We start from the raw sequence: 23,926 nt of genomic DNA, 5'->3' as shown, positions 1-23,926 counted from the left end.
GGGAAAGACTCTCACATGAGAGAAAAGACATTATATAATTAAATAAATAACCAAAACACAATACATTAAAAATGTCTTAAAAAAACATTGACATTGTTCATGACAACATGTAATGATGGTTTGCCTCCATTTAATTTTGCCTGATGGATGTGATATTCAGCTAGAATTAAGATGTCATCTCTCTTAAAATCAGTATAGATAGCATTGTCACGCCTCGAGGTTTGTTGTTATGTTCAGGAAACAATGTCTAAAACTTGTTTACGGAATCTCTTGGAGTAATCACAGCACCAAAACAAGTGAAAAATATCGTCAATATGGGTCACAGAAGGAGCGGAAAGCTTTTAAACATGTTATCAATAAAATATTTGTCTTATTTACGTTCACATACATTTACAGCAAGTGTTTATTTAAAATGAAGAAAAATTATGCCCTTTTTGAAATTTGGTAAAACGTGATGCTACAGTAAAAAATAGTTATAGTGCAAAATCTGGTATTATTTACAATATTGATCTACTGAGAGAAAACGTTTTTCCAGTGCAATTTTGTGTTTCCACCCCATTTACAAGCAATCAAGCTGCTTACCAACTCTTGTACTTTTATTTCAAAGTGCGTTTCAATTTGTTTTCTGTCCGCCTCACTGGTGTTATTGTTGGTCTTATTTAAACCAAGTGTTCCTGATTTCTTTTTTCCAGCATGTTTGTTCCATTTATGTTTTTGACTGCCGGACATCTGTCCACTCCATTTTTGTGCTTTGCAGCGCCTGAGTCTTCTTCTCATCCACCTGCACGTAATCTACTTTGTACTCATCGGACATAGATGGCTTCTGCTGGACAAAGAGAAGGAGAGATGAGGAGACGGTGAGCTGCATGTTTCCAACATGAACATGGCTCTGCTTTACACGTACAAGCAGACAATCACATTGCACTAAATGTATTTAAACGACTGCTCCCAAGTGTACTGTAGAACTCTTGATGTACAAATCTTTGGGATCATATATTTGATTTCTCATTGCAAGTGATGTTGTGCAACATGCAATTCAGCATGACCATGATAGTAGCAGTAACTGTGTAAAGATATCACAAGGACCCGGTTTAAAATATGCTTACAGACAAGTTGTTGCTTTTTTTTTTTACCCTTTGCACTGACTTGGTCATTTAGTAATAATACAGGTCAGTGGAGCTAATAGGAGGTAGTGACTGTAATGTTACACCCCTGCTGAGTGTGGGCTGGCTGAGTTGAAGTTTAAAGAGGATTCCTTTCACAATGTCAAATATAATTCATGTGTGGTATTAGCTGTTTCCTCTCCACTTCAGACACTTCATGAATGCATTTGTTTTCCAGAATGCCTCAGCAACACCAAATTAGGTGGTAAAAAGGTTAGCAACATCAAGTCTTATTATGAGTTAAGTCCAGTTAAAAAGAGTCAAGAAGTCTGTTACTGTCGACAGTTACACAATGGTGCAAATGGTGTCTTCATAATAGCAAGCCAGTTCATTTCTGTCATTTATCTGATCCGAACATACCTTCTGTACAGGAGAGGGGGATGCAGAATTGAAATCCAGTGACAAATAGTCAAGGTTTGAGCTTCTCAGCCAGGGCTGAGTCGCTACATCAAAGGGGTGACAGAAATGTGGCCTGGACTCCTGTCAGAGAAAGGATGAAATAAAGACCTTACTGAATCACCACTGTTGCCAGGTAAAAGGATCAGAGATATGTTCATATGTGCTGCATTGTCAATAATTAGATTTCTGAAACTACTTGTGTCCAGAGTGCATCCACTTGCAGCCTGTCAGTATGTTTTACTAATATGTTTTATTCATGACTCTTGACTTTATTCTAGGAAGAATCAATTAAAAATGCACCATTTCCAGGAGCAGCCTTGTGCAACATCACACTGTCAAATGCTCACTCCCTAGAAGGTCCCCAGTGCGATTACAGTTTACTGAGCAGAACATTTTAGAAACACACGGTCACTTTCCACACCCACATTCTTGGCTGTGTGGAGATTCATCCACATTGGTCCACTTATAAATGGTCCTATAATTAAAAGACTGTAAGATTTAGTTCTTATTTAGTATTCTGGAAATTTAAAAAGTAGTAGAAGAGTCTAGAATTACCTAGAAATTCATTTTGGCCATTGACATGAAAGTCAACAGTGAAGTAAAGATTTCTGCCCACATGATGGATAGTAAATTAAAACACTTTTGTATTGCCGTGTTTAGACAGCGGATCTGCCCAACCACTGCAATATTATCACAATGTGATCACACATTGATTTACATTTTGTGAGGGAATGTGAAAAATGAATGATTCATTATGTTTACATACAGGGACGAGAAAAGGTGAGTTGACTGAGCAACACAATACAAGTGTATTACCATCAGAGCTACATCCAATTATCAATAATGTCTAGGTATTTAACTAAGGAAAGTAAAATCCATTTTTATGCCATGAATGGGTCATATTCCTTAATAGAATTTTAGTGCAATAAAAGAAATACAAATGTATGTTAAAGGCCTCCTTCAGTCTCTGCGAGAGAGAAAGGTGAGCATCATTAATCAAGTCCGGGATTTATGCCTTGTTTAAAATGTGTGGCCACGGCTGTAAATAGTTACCATTGCAGTGCAGTTTGGGTCTTCATCTCTTGGATTGTCCCCGTTCTCAAGTCTTCTTTCAAGGGGTGAACGGTTCACTGAAAAGCTGCAATAACACAATAAACACAAAAGACTGTCAGATTAGCAACTAGCTATGAATTGTCTAGAAAAAAGCAGGACATTACTGGTGAGCTGGGTCTGTGTATTAATGACCAAGGTAAAAAATTATATTTAACTCGTCATAATGTAAATGGCAGTACCGTAACCGACACACATGACTGGAACCTGTTATTACACTTTGAGGATAAAGAGACTATTTCTCTCTCACCAGGATTCAGTCATCGCTCTGCTCAAAGGAAGATGAGTGGGGCACTCTGTGATGGTAGAGAGGCCTCTCAAGTCAAGAGGTGGAGGTCGAGCTGTGGACCCAGAAAAGGGCAGAGTTACTGGATCGTTGTAATTCCCGAATATGCCACGGAAAGGCCCGCTTTCAAACGGTGACGGGTAGTGAAGATCATTGTGTGGAAAAATCTGTGTATCTGATATCTGCATGAATCCTGTATTGACATTTCATGAGCACATCAAAGCAAATGAATATTCAGCTGTTATTATTTCCTAGCATGTTATACATTTGTAAACCCTGTTCAAGGTGCAACAAAGATCACATAATGCAATACACCATGAGGACCTCCAGCCACGCAGCTGATTAACTGAGTAGAAATAAAAGCTCAGTTTTCCACACAATGTCCAGAGATGTAACATGAACCAATCGGGGCTCCCACCTCTCCTCAGGCGAGGCTTAAGATGCCGGTGAACTGGAGGCGGCGGAACATCTCCAGGTTGACACGTCAAATCGAGAGGGGCGGAGGGCTCAGCGTTGCCGTTTGTATTGGGGAAGCTGAGTATCCTGGGGCTCATGGGGATGTAGCCGTCACCTTCGGTGGTGGTAGCAAAGGGAGTCGGGGAGGTCATGGGGACGTATGACTCATCCTGGTAGCTTTGAACTCGCGAGCTACTCAAGCAAGGCTGCTGAAAGACAAAGTTTCATGAGGCCAGACAAGTTCACTATCTTGTCATTTTGGTACATGTTTCTTACGGCCAGTGTTTGCCGAATCTTTAAGTGCTGGTAGCATCTTTCAAATTATTTCATGAAATATTTTATTCATAGAAAAACCATAATTCCCCTCTGGGTGCTAACGTTGTACATTTTCCAATCCTACATTTCTTTTTTTAAAAGAATAGTAGTAGAGTTAGATGTGACTTCGACAATTTTACAAGCTTTTCAATATGGCATTTTGAAGCTAGCATTTAAGCTAGCAATTTAGTTAGCATTTTTGTCAATGAAAATCTCATAATATCGAACATAATATTAGTAATCATAACATAATTTGACCGGTATTACAGAAGGTATTCCTGTTGTGCAGTGTCTCTAGAGGCAGCTTGTGCACCCCTATTACATTTGGTCAATTTGTTTGTGTTTTCTGAAAAGCCTGAAAAAATGACTTGGGCCATTATTTTAGGAAGGTGACGATATGAAGCTCCAGCAAGCTTAGCTTAGCACAAACACTGGAAACAGGGGTAAACAGCTAGCCTGGCTCTCTCCGTTGGTAACTTTATCGACCTCCTGCACAAATTAACACAAGTAAATCTTGTTTGGAGACAGCTCGCTTAAGCGAGCTGTCTCCTGGCGGCACACCGCAGAGCGGTGACAGTGGTATCAATGTTCTCATCTAACTCTCAGCAAGAAAACAGATAAGCATATTTCCAAAAATGTCAAGGTTTTCTTCATGCAAATTCTTTTAATTTCTTTCTGCTGTTGATGATTCTCTTACCAGATTAAGACTCTGCCTCCTGTTCCTCATCGCTCTGCTATCGGCATTTGCTAAAAAATAAATAAAAAAAGATGTATGATTGGAAAATGACATTAGTTCACGTTCTCAGCTCTTACAATCCGCTATTGTCAATAAGAAAACATATGATGCCTCATTATAATAGCACCAGGATTATGATTCATTTAGTTTAGCCCAGTTTGCGTATTGCATACCTATTCTGAAATGGTCCAGGCTTGACAAAGAGGTCCTCCGGGGAAATAACGCAGTGTGGTTAGAGAAATGCTGTGCGCACGTTGCCTTCAGCCTGTGAGCTCCATCATCGGTGAGCTGCTCTGACAGGTGATTAGACTTGGGTGGCAGCGGAGGAGGCGTTTGCCTGTCACTTGTTGCCTCGCACGACGCAGCAGAATACGGTTTGTCAAACCTGAAGACGCTTGCGGCACAGTGACGTAGTGGAGACGAAGAGGATGACGGCAGAGCCATGGAGGTGCATGGAGCGCTGAACGGAGGGTTAGTCGACCTTCCATGGAGGAGAAGAGACGGACTGGGGCTGGCATGAAGGATGGAGGATGAAGAGGAATTGGTGTACAGAGGTGAGGGGACGATGTCCTTGATGGCTTCGTCTGATGACTTCTGCTCCAGAGAGATCTCAGAGTTTGAAAAGCTGTCATGTCTACACATACGAGGAGGGGGAATGAAAACATTGCATTAGTTAAACATGCACTACTGCCGTCATTTCGTCTTCTGCCAAAGGTTTTACTGATCGTACATACCTGCTAGTGCTTACACTCCCCGTTTCGCACTGGGAGAGAAAGAGGTAGTCCAGCGGGTGACTGGAATCCGGCTGGCTGGATACAGACACTCGGTCCGAGCTGTCGGGAGACGGATGTATTGATGTGGGGGTGTGAGGAAAGCCTTCTTCTGAGCTCTCTGTTGACAACAAGCAGAGCAGAGAGCTTGTAGTTCTCTGAAAACATTAGGAAGGAGTGATAATAAAAACTGCCATCGTGCTGACACAAAGGGCGGGCCAAAGGGTGCAAACTATAAGCAAACGCACAAGCAGGTTTCTCCCAGCCTGCCCTCAAATATGCAAAATACCGTGAATGAAGCAGGTGAATTTGAAAAGAGGAATGATACTACTTTTTGTTGGAAGGCGCCTTGAAAGTAGAGCCCTGCTGCCTCTTTTATTTATATATCCTCCAATCTTTTCGTCAGATTGGCTCTCCTTCAGAAATGTGTTTCATTCCATTTCACTCAAGGCCACCGAGTCAAGGCTCTCCCTACAAAACCATGTGTGGGGGGGGGGAATCCCAAAGTCTTGCATGTTCTCAAAAAACATTTGCTCCCCGTAATAGAGGTTTGTGTTCTCGTGTGGGTGCAGAAAAAACTTTTATACTCTTTTGAAAAAGTCATGAGGCGCTACAGCAGAGAAGCCTTTTGAGACCCAGACAGTCCTGCTCTCTGAAAACCCTTTAGAGCAGCATAACATTATTCTGTAACAATCTGTATGAGAGCGTTTAAGTGTGTGGAATCTAATTTTGCACCGTACTCGACTGTCCGTGTGTGCTTTTCTGAGAGCATATGAGATTTACGGTAAGGCAGGGCAGCCTATCAGCAACATTGCTCTATCTCCCTCACACAGAGGACTGTGTTCTAACAGACATCTCTCGACGTTTCCTCACAAAAGATCACAGTAGAGCAAAGGTCACAGCAGCATCCCTCTGACAATAGATTGATAGAAGCAGAAGAAATATAGAAATAAGTGTCAACACCATAAGAATACAGATGTCACGGGTCAATTAAAGGCATTACAATTAATAGAAAGATGATATTAAGCATGTTAAAGGAAAATTAAACAAGAATCTCATTATTCATCTGTTAATTTGAATGGGACCTCAGCTCCCTGTCTATCTGCTGTTATCTCCTCTCATACAGCAGCAACGTGAGGCTGCGTGACAGGGAAGTAGCAACGACAACATTTTGGACAGCTGGAATTATTAAACCATGCACTTTGCTTGACCTGAGCACTCATCTATATGAACTTCCATTCCAAAGGAGTTGTGTGAAAACATTAAAATATTTCTATATTTCTAATGGTAACCTTTTAGGATAATGCAACATCTACTTGTTGTTGTTGTTGCTGATGCTGCTGAAGACCAAGTGTGATTTGCATCTTGGGATATCGAGTGTGGTTTTGTTTACTTACAGGAAAATATATCTGAAAAGGCCACAGCTCTGTATCAAGCACACGCTAGTCAACGGACTTTTCACCTGATAAAAATGTTTTTGAAGTCCAACCACAAGGATCGTTTAGATAGATGGAAAGTAACTTGTTAAAATCTTGATGTTCCCCTGAGATTATCCCTCGGGGTTTTTTAGAAACTGTAAATAAAAACGCTTCACACTCTACCATAGAAACCAAAAATAATACAAAACAATGTGGAAATATTGCAGAAGTTTTTTTATAAATGTCTCCTGACACTGCCATCTTTTATTTTTAGACTTGAGACTCCATTCAAATTAAGAATGAAGTACTTTAGGTTTGACAAAGCATGAAAACTCAACCTGTGAGAACTATGGACGTTTTGCCGCAAGACAAAAGAAATTGAAATTTGAGGACTTCAGTAAACCGCAACCTGAAGTTTGAACCCTGACTAGTGTGTGAACCACCGAGCACCAAATAAACTGTTTGTTTTGACCTCTTTCTCAAGTTGTATTTTCAGTTCGCCACTTCCTGCGTGGGGTCAAGTGACACCAACATCTTCTGGACCAGCAGGGTGAAGAATCGGCTGAATTGCAACCAGTGAATGAGACGCCCTTCTGTTTTACACCGGTACTTTGTGAGTACTAGTAGTAGTGCTGTGTATTTACCTGCATCCTCCAGGCTCCCAAACTGGCAAATTCGACTGATGCTACTGATCCAGCTGTTCATCTCCTCCTCAGTTTTGGCCACCAGGTAAAAAACCCGAAATGAGGTCTTGACCACAAAGAGGTGCTTCCCATGGAAGTCTCGCTTTATCCTGAGCTGCCCGTTCAGCATTTGGACCTCACACTCTCTCAGGTCGATGGTGCGGATCGGCTTTTTGGAGTTATTACTTTGGTAGTACTCCAGCACATCAGGATTGCCGCACATGCGGCCTCTTCGAAGCACAAACCAGCGTTTCCTCCACGCCTGCAGGAGAAAGGGAGCAAACGGTTCATCATGGAGCTTTAACTTTATCCTGACTGTAGTATTGTTCATAGTACTGCATCGTCTCTCCTTTCCCCATCCACCTCCATTTCATTAGTCACGACCCGTCTTGGGAACAAGATCACAGCTCCTGCTTACAACAGCAAACGTTAAACAGTTTTTTTGGCTTTTGATTTGGTCAGTAAGCGGAACCTCAACTCAAATTTCCCAGCAGTACAGATAAGAGGAAGTTGTATTTAGCAGAAAATGTCTTACACACTGAAAGAGGTATTTATACTTGGTCAGTCCTTTTTACTGAGGACTTACTGAAAACCTAATACTGAAACCTATCAGGTATTTATAGTTTCTGAGATCTACTATGTTAACGTCCGGCCCGTCACGTAGGTGTCATATTTCATATGACAAAATAGCAACAATCCAAACAAATTCTAAGAGTAGTGGTGCTGGATGTATATATTTTCCCTTGTGGTTTTGTGGCGCTGTGTGCATTGTCGGGGTGGAGCCTTGTCCCCTAATTTTGTGGTGTGAACCTGAAACAAAACCTTTTTTTTGTTCTGCGTGTGGGTAATCCTGCACAAGTCAGTTGGTAAAATGTGTTTATACCAGGAAATGGTTAGACACGCCATACTTACCACAAATACAAATGCAGAGTTTAAGAGGAAACCGTAACTAGACAGATTTGAATCCATAGGTGTTTTGAACGTGGAAAGTTTGAGCTCTGAAAAATGAGTTGTTTTGTCAATATAGTGAAAGTAGAAGTGGATCCACTGTTAGTTTGTTTTTTCATTTTCCAGTCAAGACAGAGCCCTTCAGGAGGTTTCACTGTTTTTCTAAAGTCAACTTCTAATCTTTTCTTTCTGTTACCTGTAGGCCAAATCCCATATTTTCTCACACTGTGGATACCATGCATGTTTAATACAACGACAGCCAGGAAATCTAAAACAACAAGCTGAGGATTGTCAAAAAAAGAAAGAGATAAAGACTAGTATCTTCCAGAGCTTTCAACCACATCTCATGGTCTTCCTCGGCAGATGAAGTTTGATTAATTGACATTATGTGACCTAAAAAGGTGGTCAGTTCTGGTGGCAACTGAGCAAATGTAATCCACAGAAGGACCGTGAAGTGTTTTTTTCCCAAAGTCAAAAAACGAACATCCACGCTCAAGCTGAGGTTTTATATTCTTGACACTCTAAAACAGAAGAGGTATTTTTCATCGCGCACATCTTGACTTGTCATAGTAGCAAAAGCACAAGTGTAACTTACTAATAACAATAACGGTGGCTCAGGTGTATTCAAGACTCCCAGTAAGTCATGACAGAGGGACAGTGAGCCAGAATGAGCAACACCAGGAGCCTAAATCTGGAGCAGCTAAATGGAATTCATCCATCATTGTTTTGATTTTTTTCCACCTGTGCTTTTTCTACTGTGTAGTGTCAAAATGTTTTCAGAGAAAAAGGCCTTTGCATTTAGAAGTTAAAAAAAAACTATATGGTAACAACAGTACTTAGCATGAGATATTTGATGTTTATCAAAAGCATCTAATTCATAAGATTTGCAATATTTTATCTCAATGTTTTCCTTTTTCTGTGTGACCTTGAGGAATGGACTTTATATTAAAACAGTAGTAACATAAGGTTTTTAGAATAAAACATGTGTCCTCAAAAGGTTGCAGCGACAATAATGTATTTTTGTCTCGAGCAAAACCACGGTGGAATGCAACAACTAAACAAGCCCCTTTGAGAACATCAACAAAACCCTACGTTGTTTTCTTTAATGTTTAAAGTTAATGCTGCGTGAAGATTTTCATAGAGCAGCGTGCAGTTGACCGTGATAATGTGACAGCATGCGCTTGACATTTGAATACTGAGTCAGATAGTGTCTCATGTGTCTCATGTCTCATGTTGTGTGCCTGCCCTAACAACACATGTGTTTACTTTGTTCTCTTGTATCTACATGATTTGCATAGTATGCTAAAAGAAGTTTCTGTTTACTGCCCCAAGACCCCATCATTGCACACCTCCCATCCACCCACCCTGCACTGGTGTTGACAAATTGGCCTCCTCCTCTTCCTCCATTGGTACAGAGGAAGTGCAAACAGCCGTCATAAAGCCGGACTATTTCTGCTTGTAACTTACGTCTGTCTGACTGACATTACTTCCCATGTTTCACAATGCACAAACACACATACACAGAGCCGAGTGGCCGGCCAAGCATTATCACATGACCCCTCCCTCCCCAACAACCACAAAACACTGCTGTCCGTGTAAGCAATTACATGTTCTTGTTTTAGGGGTCATTTCCATGTTGTTTTACATCTGCATCCTCTGACATATATTGTTATTGTTGTTATAACTATGGAGTGCATCACAAGCCACAACACGAGAGCAAGGCGGTATCTTAGAAACGAGGAAGACGATGTAAAAGGAGAGGGAATTATAGCTCAGTTTAACAAACGCAGACAAACCGACAGTATGTTTCTAAATCATCATTCCACACCGTATCGCACGCACACACACACACACACACACACACACACACACACACACACACACACACACACACATACACACACACACACACACACACACACACACAGACGAGGCTCAGCAGCACAACCTGGCATTCCTACTGCTGGCAGAGGACATAAACAAGTGTCCGGTGTGTCCTCCTACTCACAAATCTCTTTAATTTCTTCTCCGGGGGGGATTTGATGAGCCAGCCGGTGCAGACCACATCCCCAGCACTCATCTTGACTGCAGAGCGTTTCGTCCTCGCGGTGGTTGTTGCTGCTGCTGCTGCTGCTGCTGTGAAACTGAGAGCACTGCGAAGCATATCCTGTGTTCTGGTATTCAGCCTAGCCACTCCAAAAGGAGGAAGTCGAAAAATTGATCACACTGACAGAGAGAGAGAGAGAGAGAGAGAGAGAGAGAGAGAGAGAGAGAAAGCATTATGTGTTTATTTTCTTATGTGGTCTGGGCAAGTAGATGGAGCTGTTGGCTATAATGCTACACATGATGAGGTTTGACAGGTTTCAAGGATGAGGTTGCATTGAATCCTGAGTCACATGCTGTTAAAAGACCTTTTCTTGTGTTTACTAAACGTGTTACAGTTTCCATTTTGCTGTTATCATGTTGTGCGTTTGTTTGTTTGCCCGATGAGATTTCTGAGCTCTACACCGAAACCAGAAGTGGGTTTTAATAGCGGGTAACTGATTCCAACGTCAACCTGCTGCACCTCTTTGATGCCTAATGATAAACTAACAAGGGCTCATTTGAACATGAGCTTTCAGGCGCAGAAAGTTGATAAGGTGAATTTAAAGATTAATGGACTATGTTGTTGAACAGATTTAGAAAGTAACTTGATCTCATGTTAGATTCCCACTTTTCGTTTCTGAGAAACTTGGTAAGAAAGGCTGCAAATGAAACTAACGTATACACATTTAAAGTCGTTGGAGGCTCTTTACTCTTTTATGCTGCAAATAGTTTTATACATTAGATGAACTTTTCACATTTTGTAACTCCTTAGTCACAAGCATCTTCTACAACAACCAAGCCTCTTAAGATGGTAAGCCACCATACAATTCCAATTGTGCATAGGAAGACGATGAAATCCCAACACTGCCATATTTGTGAAAAAAAATGTTTATGACAGACTAATAAACATATCCGTTATTGCCTATAAATAACAGTCTCCTAAGGTGCTGATATGGCTGGCGGTAGGCTATTTCTGAGAGTGTCTGGCTCAGTAACTGCATCTATGAGGAGCTGTGTGGCCTCTCCGCTGATATGTGGAATCTATTATGGATCATATTTCTATAACGTCGATGTTGAAACAGCTTTGAAAGAGTCAAGTAGTCGATGCTTATCATTGAGTTTAATGGTAATAGTATTAACTTATAAATGTAGTCAACTATTGCATTGTTTTTTCAGAAAGTTGCTGAAAGATTTTTCCAGTTAATTATAGCAAAATGACAACTATGACTTCCCGGTGAAATGCCTGATAATGCAACATGTTGCTGGAGAGAGACGGCACTGAACTGTAACTTTACGGTAAAAAAAGTCCATCAGATCACTGATTTAGCAGCAGCAGCATATGATGTTCTAGAAATGCAGTAAAAGCTGTAAAAACTATGCCACTTTGTATTAATTGCAAATTTACAATAGTATTGTAAAATACTGTAACGTTAACATTTTCACCATCTGTTCATCACAAACCTAAAACATTGAATACAATGTTTAAATTCACATAGATGCAAAAACAAAATATATTGCAGGTGTTTATTTCGCTTGCATCATACATTAATTTAGTTGATTTATAGTATCCAGTATTGAACTAAACTGAAGACTGATTACTACAGTATATTAATAAGTAGACAACATAGTTAGGACAGTGATATTAAACTCTAAAAAGTAATTCCAAATAATTGCATTAAAAGTTGTAATAGCATTGTTCGATTAAAAACAAATCTCTCTCCATTTACTCTGAATATATATCTATATATAGATATATATTGATACATATATATTTCCATTATATTTCTGCTGAATTTACAATCTTTTCGTATAATTTCCGACATTGGCAGTATGAGCTGGTTACATAATATCTGCCAGAAGGACAGCTGTATGACTCCAACAGAGCCGTTCATGTCAGCTCACTCACCATGAGGCTCGCTGTGCATGACGTGACACCGTGCCCACCCACAGCCGCCACATGTCACCGAGACCTCTTTTGATTGTCCCGTAGACACTCAGCAACAACACAATAACAGCTCCTGTGATGCGCATCAACAGTTCCGCGGTAACGAACAAAACGTGGAAGTGTCTGTTCACACGTCACGGCTGTGGCCGCGCCCCTGCAGCTCCAACGGTTCTCGTGTTTACGTCTCTCATGCGTGCGTGCGCGTGGCTCAACTCCTGGCTCGCGGTCTGTTATCAATTAGCTCAACACCTGTCCCAGTCTGCACACCTGCCTCTCATCAGCTCATCAGCCGTGCAGTACTTATTCGGCCCGTCTCTTCCCGCCTCCAGTGCCAGCAGGTCACTGTTTCAGATACCGGGGTGTAGTTACGGGTCTTCTCCCACACCATTAGCGTGGTCGGCGCGCCACCACCACGGTTCCACTTAGTTCCTTAAATAAACGTTCTTACCAACTCCTAGTCTGTCCCGCGTTTGGGTCCACCTGTACCACACCACAACGATATCTGTTGAGTTAGTTTTCTCCCTCTCCACGCTTTCCACATTGGTGAGTTGATCCGAAAACCTTCCACGTTTAGTCAGATTTGTTTGCAGCATAGGGGGCCGTTATCGAGATGTGTAACTTATATATAGACTTTATTGACGTCACATTGGGAAATTATTGTTATAGCAACGGGTTATAAATCGGCATTATAGAACATATTAGAATACACTATAAATATACCAAACTATCACAACTAAAAAATAAAATATGACCAAAGGATGACATACATTAGACATAAGTGTGCAAATTTATTGTATTTTTTTGTATTACTCAATCAAATGAGGTAGATGAAACATCTCAAGAATTGAGACACATCTTCAAACCGCAATCGGTTCTGTGATCGGTTCGGTTCTGTCAGCAGGCAGTATTTACAGTCGAGGCAGCACTTACCTCAGCACTTAAATGTAACCAGATGCAGTCAACTAAATGCAACTTTATAAATTAATTGAAAAATAAACTCATTAAGACAACTAGTAGCCCTCATATATAATTATGCACGACAAAATGTGCACTCTGCATGTAGCGGAGTGTCTCCTGAAACAGAAACTCGACCTGCTGTATAATAAATGTGGGGTGCTTGTATTTATGAATATATATGAATGTTATTTGTTATTGGAAAAATGTTAGATACGTGTTTTCAAATGTATTTTTATTTTAACGTTAAATTAACTCTATTTGAGGAATCAGTGGTCTCTGTCCATTTTAAGTAGATGAGTGTTGGATTCAGTCCAGGCCAGTAGGGGGCAGTAGCGGAGTGTTTGAACTCATTGAAGGTCGTTTGTGTTGACTTCACGGATGGGCGGGGCTTGTGTTTTGTGATGTTTGTCTTTCTCTCACTCTCTAAAATCAAATAATGACACAAAGTACAACCTATCTGGATATATTTGGCTACGTGTCATATCTTATTAATTGCCACCAATGTAACTAAGTACAAAACAATGAAGAATTTTATTTTTGATACTTAAACATAACTGTGCTGATAATACTCAACAGAAGTTTTGAATACAGGCCTCTTAATCATAGTGGAGTATTGGCTGTTTTAATTTAAGTAAAGGATCTGAATTCTTCTTCCACAAATGACTGTCACACATAATTGCATCTAGACATCCATTTATTTGAATCATAGTATTCATCGTTGAACTAGACTGGAGAATAACACTCTATGAATCAGTCGTTAACATAGTTGGAGGAAAGGGCTATCAAACTTTAAAAATACATTCAAATGAATTGCATTAACAGCTGTTCTAGCTTTTAGTTAAATGCAAATCACAGTTTGTCCTTTCGCCGTTTGCTCTTGTTACTCTTTGAGCTTTTGTTAAAAATCAATATACCTTTTTATGAAAATTTTGTACAAAAGCAAAAATACTGAAGGATTGAATGTGTTGAGAAATTATTCATATTTCTTAAGATAAATAAACTATGTAATAGTAACATACTGACAGGAACCATTGTTTGCAGAATAAGTACTTTGACTATAGATACTTTAGGTAATGTTTGCTGATAATACTCACACACGTTTATTTAAGCTTTTAATTAAAACGATGTATAGCTCAACAACAACTCCCTCGTCGCATTTATGACGTCAGGTCCTGCTCGGCGCGGAATTTAAAAATAACGTGAGGCACTTCCTGTTTATATGAGCCGGACAGTTGTTTATCTCCGACTGAAACGCTCGACATGGTACCTTTTTATACATATAAATACAGTATTTTAACTTGGGGCCGCATTTCTTTCATTCTGCGCACTTTCTGCTGTTCAAGGCAAGTAGTGACGCAATCAAACAGCACCCGCGTACAGTTAGACTGCGGTAACGACTACTTCGTGAGCCAAGGAGCGACGGATATTGATGACTGTTTGGTAAAGTGACGGCACTAAGACACGTTTATTCTACTTCACTGCTACACTAAGTCGCTCCTGACAGCTGGCTTGATGCCCTGACTAACTTTCGGTCCATAATGGAGGACAGCTCTTCTTGTTCCTCGACGGTCGCCGGTCTTCCTCGCGCGTCTTTCCTCCAGCGGACGTTGGAGCGGTTGTCCTCCACACAGCGTCTCAAAGTGAACCCCGAGGAGGAGGCGGCGGCTCCCGTCGCTGTCGTGGCGCTCCAGCGGTACTTGTCCGAGAAAACCGAGGGGCTCGAGCAGCCAGAGATCTACAACTACGACGTCACGGTCACCGACGGAGTCTGGCGGGCCAAATGCCGCGTGCACCCGAGTTTAAATGGCCTGGTGCACTCGAACACCCTGAGGACCGGGGGCGACGTCGACATCACGCAGTGCTCCTACGTTTACGACGAGAGGATACTGGGACACGGTTACATCTGCGTGGAGAAGCTCCGGTGTGGCGCGGAGAGGTCTGCGCTCCTGTCCCGCGTAAAAGACGTGGGTTCACTGCCCATGCTGGTCCGGCGGGGCATGGAGTGCAGCGTGGCGCTGCAAAGCGACGCTCCTCTGCAGGTGAGCCGCAAACATTACCTGTCTCTGTGGAACGACGACGACCCGGAGGGAGACATCTGGACCTCAGAGTGCCCCTCATCTGACACGGTGCTGGATGGTGAGATACTCTGCTGGTCCTCCTGCGGCTCACTGGTCTGTTTACATTTACACCACTGAGGTGGACTTTGCTCCGAAACCGATTATCACAACATGTGAGCGCAACGTGTCATATTGTGGCAATATTTTGATGGAAAGTCGGAGCAATATTCTAATGCAACAGACAATTGTGTGAATTTAACAAGTTGGATGTGATGAATGGCTGCAACTAACAATTATTGTCATCAATTTGTTGTGTTTTTTTTTTAAATATTATTTGTCTCCTGGTAGCACAACCAATTAGTGGAAATGCTCATCACAGTTCCAGAAAGCACAAAGTGATGCTTGTTTGGTCTGACCAACAGTCAAAAAACATAACTAATATATTTATGATATAAAAAGACAAAGGCAGCACACATTTGCATGCTGAAACTGAGCATGTTGGGCCTTTTTTATTTTCATTACAGTACCCACATTCCTAGTCTTACAATATGTAGTCTTACACCATAAAAACTATATTAATTGTCTAGAACATTTATGCTAGGGTTGACACATGAGTCGCTCTATTGCTTTTGCTTACAAAATGTATGTATGATTTATGTTGCATGCCATTCGGCACTAAATTGCAGAGAAAATCCTAAAGATGTGTCGTCCGCAATGTCTTCTTTCCAACAGTATCCAAGATTACTCTGCTGTGCAGTCTGGAGTCGTGCTTCAGAACGACATGGAAACCTCTTCCTCTCCTGGTGAAGATAATACACAAATCTAGATTACGGTATTATGGGAAGTTTGGGCTCAAGATTGATTATCCTTACCAGGTGAGTTTGAACTTAGCGCTGCAGTAACAAGATGTGATCAGGATCTCATTTCCATATATTTTACCAGAGCGCCATCCTGCCTGTTTTTCACCTCCTTCTTTGCCATATTCCAGGCATACTTTGAAGTGGCGGACCAGAGTGGGACAATGTCCCTTGTGCTTTGGAACGAACTTTGCCCGGAGTTTTACCAGAGTCTGAGCGTAGGCACCGTGTTGTACATCCAAAATTACACCTTGAAGCAGAGTTACCCAAACCGATCACGCCCGCAAATGGACCACCACAGAATGAAGAGTTTTAACTCTGTAGGTGTGTACAGATTTATTTTTGGGGTTGTCTAAAAGGGCTGAACCACAGCATACCGCAGGCCTAAATGTAATATCTCCATGTGTGTGTTTCCAAGAGATCTGTCTGAACCATCACAACCCTATTTCCTTCATCACCGTGGTCTCACCAAAGAGTGTGCTGCCTCAGTGGGGGTTGCCCGATGTTTGCTACAAATTCACCCCCAGGTAATCTAAAGCTTAATGTTAGTCTATCATTATCTAACAGGATGCACGCTATGCTATTTGTTACTGTTTTGGTTTATGCACCAAAGACAAACCGATTACAGTTTTGTTCAAACCAAAGTGCTTCATGCTTCATGGATCTTGCAGGTCAGAGTTGGAAAACGTAATGCACGATTCTGCATGTGATGTCATCGGTTTGGTGACATTTGTTGGTCGTGTTGAAAGAGTCAAGAGGCAAGGGAACAAGGGTAAAAATAAATTCAAATGTTATCCATCAACTGGAATATTTTTTTTTTTTTTTAATGAAGTAAAGCTGCTGATCTCCGATTTTACATTTTGAATTCAGTTTGTGGTGATTGACCATGTTCACCTTTTCAGGTCCAGAAAAATACTGGACGTATCGCTGGATCCACGCAGTGGACGGAACATCTGACCTTCCTTTTGTCCTGGAGCTTTTTTCCTCTTCCCAGCCAGAAGTCTTCAGCAGCATATGCCCGAGTAAGTCAACAGTATCGACTCCGATCCGACAGCTCTGCCGCCACACTTGTAAACATTTTCATGAAGTCTGTTGGCTCCGACGTGTTCTCTGCCACAGTGACGTACCTGGTGTGCACTCAGATGAGAGTTCGCCATGTGGAAGGCTCGTTGCCCTACCTCACCAGCAGCTCCGAGACAGAGACGTTCATCACAGGTGAGCACAGCTCGAACAATAAGTACCCGATAGTGCCGCCTGTACGCGTTGACGGTATCTGCCACTATGTCCTCTGTCTCCACAAAAAGGCTACCACAAAGGCCAGCCGTATGTGAGCGACACCGGAGTAAAGCGCTTCATCCAGTGGACCAAAACTCTCAAGGACAACGTTGTCCTCCAGAAGACTGCTGTTGGTGGTCATTATTGCTACCCTCGGCCCCCTCAGGAATTCAGCCAGTCATGTGCAGATTCCTTAAGTAAGGGAAATAAACAAATTGTTTTAGTTTTCAAAATAATATTTTTTTTCTATCTCAGAATACACTAATTATCCCCAGAATATAAAAAAAGAAAGAATTCAGTGCATGAAAAGATAAACTCCTCTTCTTCGGTACTGAAGCATAATGTGATTCACTCTGTTCTCTTGTGGGAGGCAGGAGTAAAATAGAATCTGGGTCAGCATTTTCCTGCAGTTCTGCCAGCTCACTGTACAGTCCAGATAAATCATTTGCACTTGTGCACCTGCGCTCTGTATTTCAATACGTGGTTGAAGGGAGTTATTCTTTCTACATCTTTATTTGAGATTGTAAAAGCTCTTCTTTCAAGCTGCCCATAAAAAGACCGTTAATGAATAGATTATCTACTTATAGACATTGGTTTGGCCTGTAAGGTTGAGTATAGAATAACCGACCACCTTTTTGTTATGTTAAAACCTCTCTGTTCTTCAGATCAAGCTCCTCTGGTTGCTGCGGCGGACTTGAAGAAGGAGTTGGAGACCCTGCACTATAGGGAACATAAAAAAGTTGCAATTCAAGGACAGATCACAGTGGTGCGGTACATGAAGAGCCCAACAACCACAGAGTCTCGTGGAACAGAAGAGGTAACGGACATTATTTCAAAGCATTTTTTCCCCCGAGAGCCGTGACCTTTTTCCGAAAAAAAGAAAGTCACCTGATTTTCTGCAGGTGCGAGATGTTTCTACCGATGCGTGTGAGCACGCGGTATCAGGCGCACATAAGCATCCCTCAACAGCTGAGCAGACTTCGGCGGCCAGTTCAACATCTGCCTCCCCTGACTCAGCCAGCGGAAGGAAAAGAAGAATTCAAACGAGGTAGGATTTGACTCTGATTTGTGAGCTTGACAATGAATCAATAATTGTGGTTTTGTAGCTAGACGGAGCACATATCAAGGAGAGTTTTAATCCATTAATGAAATGTAAAATATCATCATGTTTTTGTTTTAAAGAAAAGCCACCCAGTCCTCTTTGAATCAAGTCAGCACGTCGGCAAAAAGGTGCGGAAGATCCATCTGGTGTTCATCAGTGATCCGGTTTGAGCCTTCTGAGTTCATTTGTTTCTGCTCCTACAGGAGACATAAAGATACAGAGGAAAGACAAGAGCAGGAAGAAGAAGAGAGGGACTCTGGATCTGAGGAGGCTCAAGCTGTGGAAGGCCGCCAACAGCTGCAAAATCAAGGTGTGTTACGGGAGCTGCAGCTCCACCGCGCAGGAGGAACATGTTCTGACACTGCGCAACACCGTTCTGTTTGTTTCCATCAGACTCCGACGTCATGTCTTGGGAGAGCAGCAGTTGGCTGAAGCAACGACAAGAAGTGTCTGAACATCTGGTTCGAGGCGGTCTGTACCGGGACAGCGTGTCTCGGAGGTTCACGTTTGACGAAAAGAATGTCCTCCTGCAGCAAAGTAACCTTCAACCGACGCGCTGGACAGCAGAGGGAAACGCAGAAGCCATTACCCCTGTGCTTTGTCCAGGATACTACCAAGTTACAATATTAGGTACCGTTTTATCGTGAGAATTACTCTGATCACAAACATCCTTAAAAATCCTTTTTATGTTGTGAGCGTGTCAGAAAAGAAAGACGGTTTGCCTACCTCCTTTGTTGGAACTCTTTTCCAGGCATAAACAAGCAGATAGCCGTGGACGCTGCCTATTTGCCTGTCGTGAGCTCCGATGATCCCAGGGCTGTCGGCCTTCCTCAGGATCCCCACGGCAACACCATGCTGTCCTGCCTTGCGTCAGGCTTCCTCTGTCCGCTCGCCGACACCGGCTGCAACAGCGTGTCAACGCTTCCTGAGCCAGGTAGCACACACACTGGTGGAACGGGAGGACTCAAACCCATTCGGCTCAGCCAACATGAGCTTTTCCAACAGACCTGAAGGTCTTCTGTCTCTAATACACGACAGCGCTTTCAGAATCAATGTGACAGCCGAGATGTTTGTCTTGCAGAGGAGGTCCTGGCGACTGCCACTGAGCTGGAGGACACGCATGTCGTGTGCGTCTTGGACCTTTGCCATCTGGGTGGAGACGAGATGGAGGTCCTGATCAACAAGGTGTACAGAGTGACGGAGGTTTCTCTCAAATAAGATGAGCAGCAAACAATCATGTCATTAAATCTTTGGATAGAAAGAGCAAACGTTTTAGAGAAAATCTCAATTTGATATGTCTCTAAAGTCTCTGATTCCCTCTTACCTATGTACAGTAAATGTCACATCATTCTTTAAATAATGCTTTTGAAGAGAAACATATGTTAATGAAATCAATTGAAATACATGAAACTGCGTTATTTCATTAGCATCAGAAGACCACTGTATTTACTGCGGCTGACAGATTGTTCCGGTTACAAAGTAGCGGTCAGCTTCCAACGCGCTGCAAGTTTTAACTCCTCGAACCAGCAAATCGTCCGATAGACTTTTTTTTTTTTTTTTTGGAGAAGCGAATGGTGTTCTTGGATGGCTGACATCCAATGAATCAGTGTGAAAATAAAATCACAGGAAGGTGTGAATGGCTCATATGGGCTGCCCTCTGCTGTGAGAGAAGTGTTGAAACCTTGTTGCACAATATTGTGGATCAGTACTGCTGCCAAACCGTTTCTTCATCTTAATCTTTTTCATAGATTACCACTATAAAGATAATACGGCTTTTTGCTTTGAGAAACAGTCCCGTACATAAATAACTTTCTTTGTAAACATTTAGCTCAGAATACCAATACATGTTTAAAAATATTTATTTCAAATATTTCACAATATCCAGGTTGATTTATAAATAATTCTCTATACATCATAATTAATATCAAGATATTTTAGAATGTAAACTTAATTTGTTAATTTATTTTGAAAACGATTAACGATATTTTTAAAGCTTGTGTTGATGGTGAATACAGAAAGAAAACAAACCGTACAAGTGACTGCAACACCAACGGAGAGAAAAGCCTCACCTCCTCTAATAAGACACTTCATTATGTTACAAAATTACTTTAATTTTAAAATCATTTAACATACATATATAGTCTATTAGACATATAAAATAAACAACTATATATAGTCTCAACCTCCATTTTTTTTATTTTTTTTTACATTCTATTATACAATATATTCAATGTTTGTTTCTGCACTGAAACTGCAGTAATGTCTGTGCACCGGGTTTGTTTTGTTCGTGTCCTGGAAAATGTCGCACAGGAAGCGTTGATCGGACTCTCCACGCTTACATTTAAGGTGTCAGTTGCTATTTTACAAAACCAGAAAAGAACAATTTAAATGTGAATCACATGCCTTCAAAAACAATGACACAATGAAAAACCCCATGAAAGAGAAAGCACTATGAAAGTTGGATACAAAAATAAAAAGGTGCTGCAAATACTGTTAGGAACTACAAGACAAACCGTTCTGACAGAGAGGATGGATTATTTACAATAATGTGTTTGAAGCAGTACACACTTGAAAAATCATCCTGCATCCAAACATGTGGAGAGTGGGTGACGTGCCCACAGCAAAATCATTTCGGGCTTAATCCACATCTGGAGCACAATGCATAAACCATCTTAACATGCGTTTAATAAAGTCTATCCCTGGAACACCTTTGCAAGGCAAACAGCATGATAACCGTTATTTTGGAGACAAACTCGGACTGATGCGTTTAAATAGAAAACAACCCCAAAGGGGAAGTTTTCCTGCGATGGACTGAAAGGTGGAAAAGGGTATTTTTTTAAAATACCAAAAATGTCTTTAGCTGTCTTTCAGTGATTGAAATTAAATTGAGGGGAGAGTAAAAAATGTAGTCATTTATGGCACCTCTGAGTTTGCTGGCTGAGCTACACTTCACTCGCTAAACTGTTGCTATAACACATGCGGATGTATAGAAATACACAAAGAGAGACTGAGACGTCCCTTAACCGTCTAAAACAGCTCTTGATGAACAATTGCACTTTTTCTTAAATGCTAAAACACTGAAACCCTTTTAACTTTAGAAAAAAAGGAAAATTCCCCATTATAGACCTTCTGCTTAATGAGGACGTAAGGATTCAGTCATTTAATCTTTTTTCATGATCAAGGTGAACACATGACCTTTGACTTAATTATGTCTCTGCACCACATTCCCACTGGACACATCTGATACCTTTAAAAAATTAAAATAGAGATACTGCCGATAAACGGTTAGAGGAATGTTAGAACATTTTCATTAAAAAAATACTTCCATATAATTTACATGGACAATGGCTTATTATACACCTCTATATACATCGTACATCGGTCGTGAAACATTTAAAACAGTATAAATTAACATTCTTTTTCAAATTGACATTGCACATAGGAAAGTGTGAATCGGCACTGAACGTACATGTTGAGCGTTCTTGTCGTTCACTCTGAACAGCACCGGTCCTGAACAGGGCTCTGACGGGGAAAACCGGGACCAACCGGTCCTACGTAGCACGAACTTCTTATAAAGTGGACCACAAGTTCTGTTGTGAGGCGTTCAGGAGCCACTGAGTTTTTCCTGCTGAGCTGGAAACAAGCCTGTGATCCAGGAACATATTTAAAAGATAGATGTTTTAATTTGAACGATGAAGTCAGACGTTTCATATTGTATCTGAAGAGAGATGCTCGCATGTTCCTCTGTTCGCTTCACCAGAACACTCCAAACCTCTTTTTGGTCCAGCTACCAATAATCACCATTATTGTAGCGCTGCAATCGGACTGAACTGTATATTCACAATGGCCATTTTGCTATAAGAGGGCAGTTACAAGAAGCTTCATTAGAATCTCTCAAGATCTGATGAACTCAAAGTTCAAAAAGCACAGTAAGAAAAGATTGTAACGTCTTGGAATACTGACTGAACCTCCGTGTGCAACTTCCAGACGAACGCCTAAATGTAGTGTATTTGTTGTGATATTCCAAACAATAATACATGAGAGGTTTCAGGGAAAATAAAAACTCGCAGTATTTTAGTTTTTACGACAATATCACATTCACTGCAGGAAGCGATGTGTTGTTTTCTTGTAAATGAGCTCATTTGGTCACAATTAGAGAGTACACTTAGTGACTTCTCAGATGGTGGAATGAACCAAAAAAAAGAATGACCAGAATAAAACGGGGTAATACTGTTCTGTGTGTGTGTGTGTGTGTGTGTGTGTGTGTGTGTATATATATATATATATATATATATATATATATATATATATATATATTAGTAAAACAAGACGCAACCTTTCAATGTCTAAAAGACCTTTCAATTCAAACCTTTGAGTATGAAACTGGTTTCTTATCCCATATATTGTTTCAAATATATACTGTGTGTAATAAATAAACATGAAGTGATTTGGGGTTTCTGTAAATAGATACATTAATCTCATTAGCTACCTTCAAATAATTATGTGTTCAAAAAGATTGGACTTGATGAAACGGTTGCGAAAAAGCATCCGGTATATATTTGTAATGCATTCATTACAAATCTAGATTCCATTTGTTTAAATGTAATGCGGAAAACTATAAATGATGACCTATGAAAATATAACTTTGTATTCCAAATAGACCTGAGCTGGATTTTTAAAGCCGTAATCAGACAACCGTCGAACCGCACCGTGGACGGACCATGGTGAAAGGCACACATTTCTCCCCCCTCTTGTTTACGGACTCAGAGCTCATCAGAAGCACCTGGAATCAGGACTTCAGAGCTTAGTTGTCCTTTCTCAGTGAAAAGTGGTGCGACAGTTGCAGCAGCATCCCTCCATGCAGTCCCAGATTGAGGCTTTAAAAATCTAGATAGACCTTTCTAACAGTTGGAGAATATCCCCCCCAGCCACCAGTGTAGTGTCGCGTTACATTGCACTTCTTACCCGACCTGATTTCAGAGACGACATCTCCCCGCCGCTCGTTTCACAATAAAGCCCTTCTCTAGTCACGTGCCGCCAACGTAGCTGCAAGTAAATTATGGTTTTGGGGACAGAATGGGAGCGACGCTGGATGTCTGCCAGCTGAAATACACATCGACATCGATGCCAAATCCCTTTTATGAGATGAACCATTTCTACTGGAGCTAAACATCTGAACGAAACACCAGCGACAATTTGAATGATAGTCGCTGGGCAAAATATAATATTAATTCAGGGGCAAAAGTAAATATTCTACCTTTTTGGTAGGGAGCGGGACCAAAGTGCAAACACACACTTAGAAGGAAACGCTCTTGGATGAAACCCTTCCACATGTAAACATGTGGAAGTGTTGTCTTATTGAGA

The 23,926-nt window shown here is 41.2% G+C and overlaps 2 protein-coding genes and 1 long non-coding RNA gene across 3 annotated transcripts; 1 reads left to right on the top strand and 2 right to left on the bottom strand.

The window, feature by feature from the left end:
• Positions 1 to 4: 4 nt before the first annotated feature.
• Positions 5 to 10,379, bottom strand: gab3 (GRB2 associated binding protein 3). Its single transcript, XM_079237283.1, has 10 exons — positions 10,293 to 10,379; positions 7,298 to 7,598; positions 5,200 to 5,356; positions 4,639 to 5,099; positions 4,427 to 4,476; positions 3,377 to 3,623; positions 2,923 to 3,013; positions 2,616 to 2,700; positions 1,524 to 1,643; positions 5 to 823 (listed from the first exon to the last, which is right to left on the bottom strand). Exons 1-10 carry the CDS (start codon positions 10,362 to 10,364, stop codon positions 707 to 709), a joined length of 1,701 nt encoding a protein of 566 aa, XP_079093409.1. The 5' UTR covers positions 10,365 to 10,379; the 3' UTR covers positions 5 to 706.
• Positions 10,380 to 14,809: 4,430 nt separating this feature from the next.
• Positions 14,810 to 20,014, top strand: radx (RPA1 related single stranded DNA binding protein; the record flags this gene model as incomplete). The annotated part of the gene is made up of 14 exons (XM_079237277.1): positions 14,810 to 15,407; positions 16,061 to 16,203; positions 16,317 to 16,509; positions 16,604 to 16,712; positions 16,857 to 16,957; positions 17,088 to 17,207; positions 17,305 to 17,400; positions 17,490 to 17,657; positions 18,126 to 18,277; positions 18,363 to 18,508; positions 18,643 to 18,872; positions 18,956 to 19,192; positions 19,314 to 19,496; positions 19,644 to 20,014. The coding sequence occupies 14 exons, from the start codon at positions 14,810 to 14,812 to the stop codon at positions 19,778 to 19,780; spliced, it is 2,613 nt and encodes an 870-aa protein (XP_079093403.1). The 3' UTR covers positions 19,781 to 20,014.
• LOC306753416 lies at positions 17,450 to 18,470 on the bottom strand. Its single transcript, XR_013771237.1, has 3 exons — positions 18,349 to 18,470; positions 18,092 to 18,180; positions 17,450 to 17,652 (listed from the first exon to the last, which is right to left on the bottom strand). It is a non-coding gene; the product is annotated as an uncharacterized lncRNA (long non-coding RNA).
• Positions 20,015 to 23,926: the final 3,912 nt, after the last annotated feature.

Source organism: Taurulus bubalis, assembly GCF_910589615.1.
Source record: "Taurulus bubalis genome assembly, chromosome: 2".
Taxonomy (NCBI): Eukaryota; Metazoa; Chordata; class Actinopteri; order Perciformes; family Cottidae; genus Taurulus; species Taurulus bubalis.
Note: the sequence above shows the minus strand (reverse complement) of the source record. Positions and strands in the feature narration are given on the sequence as shown.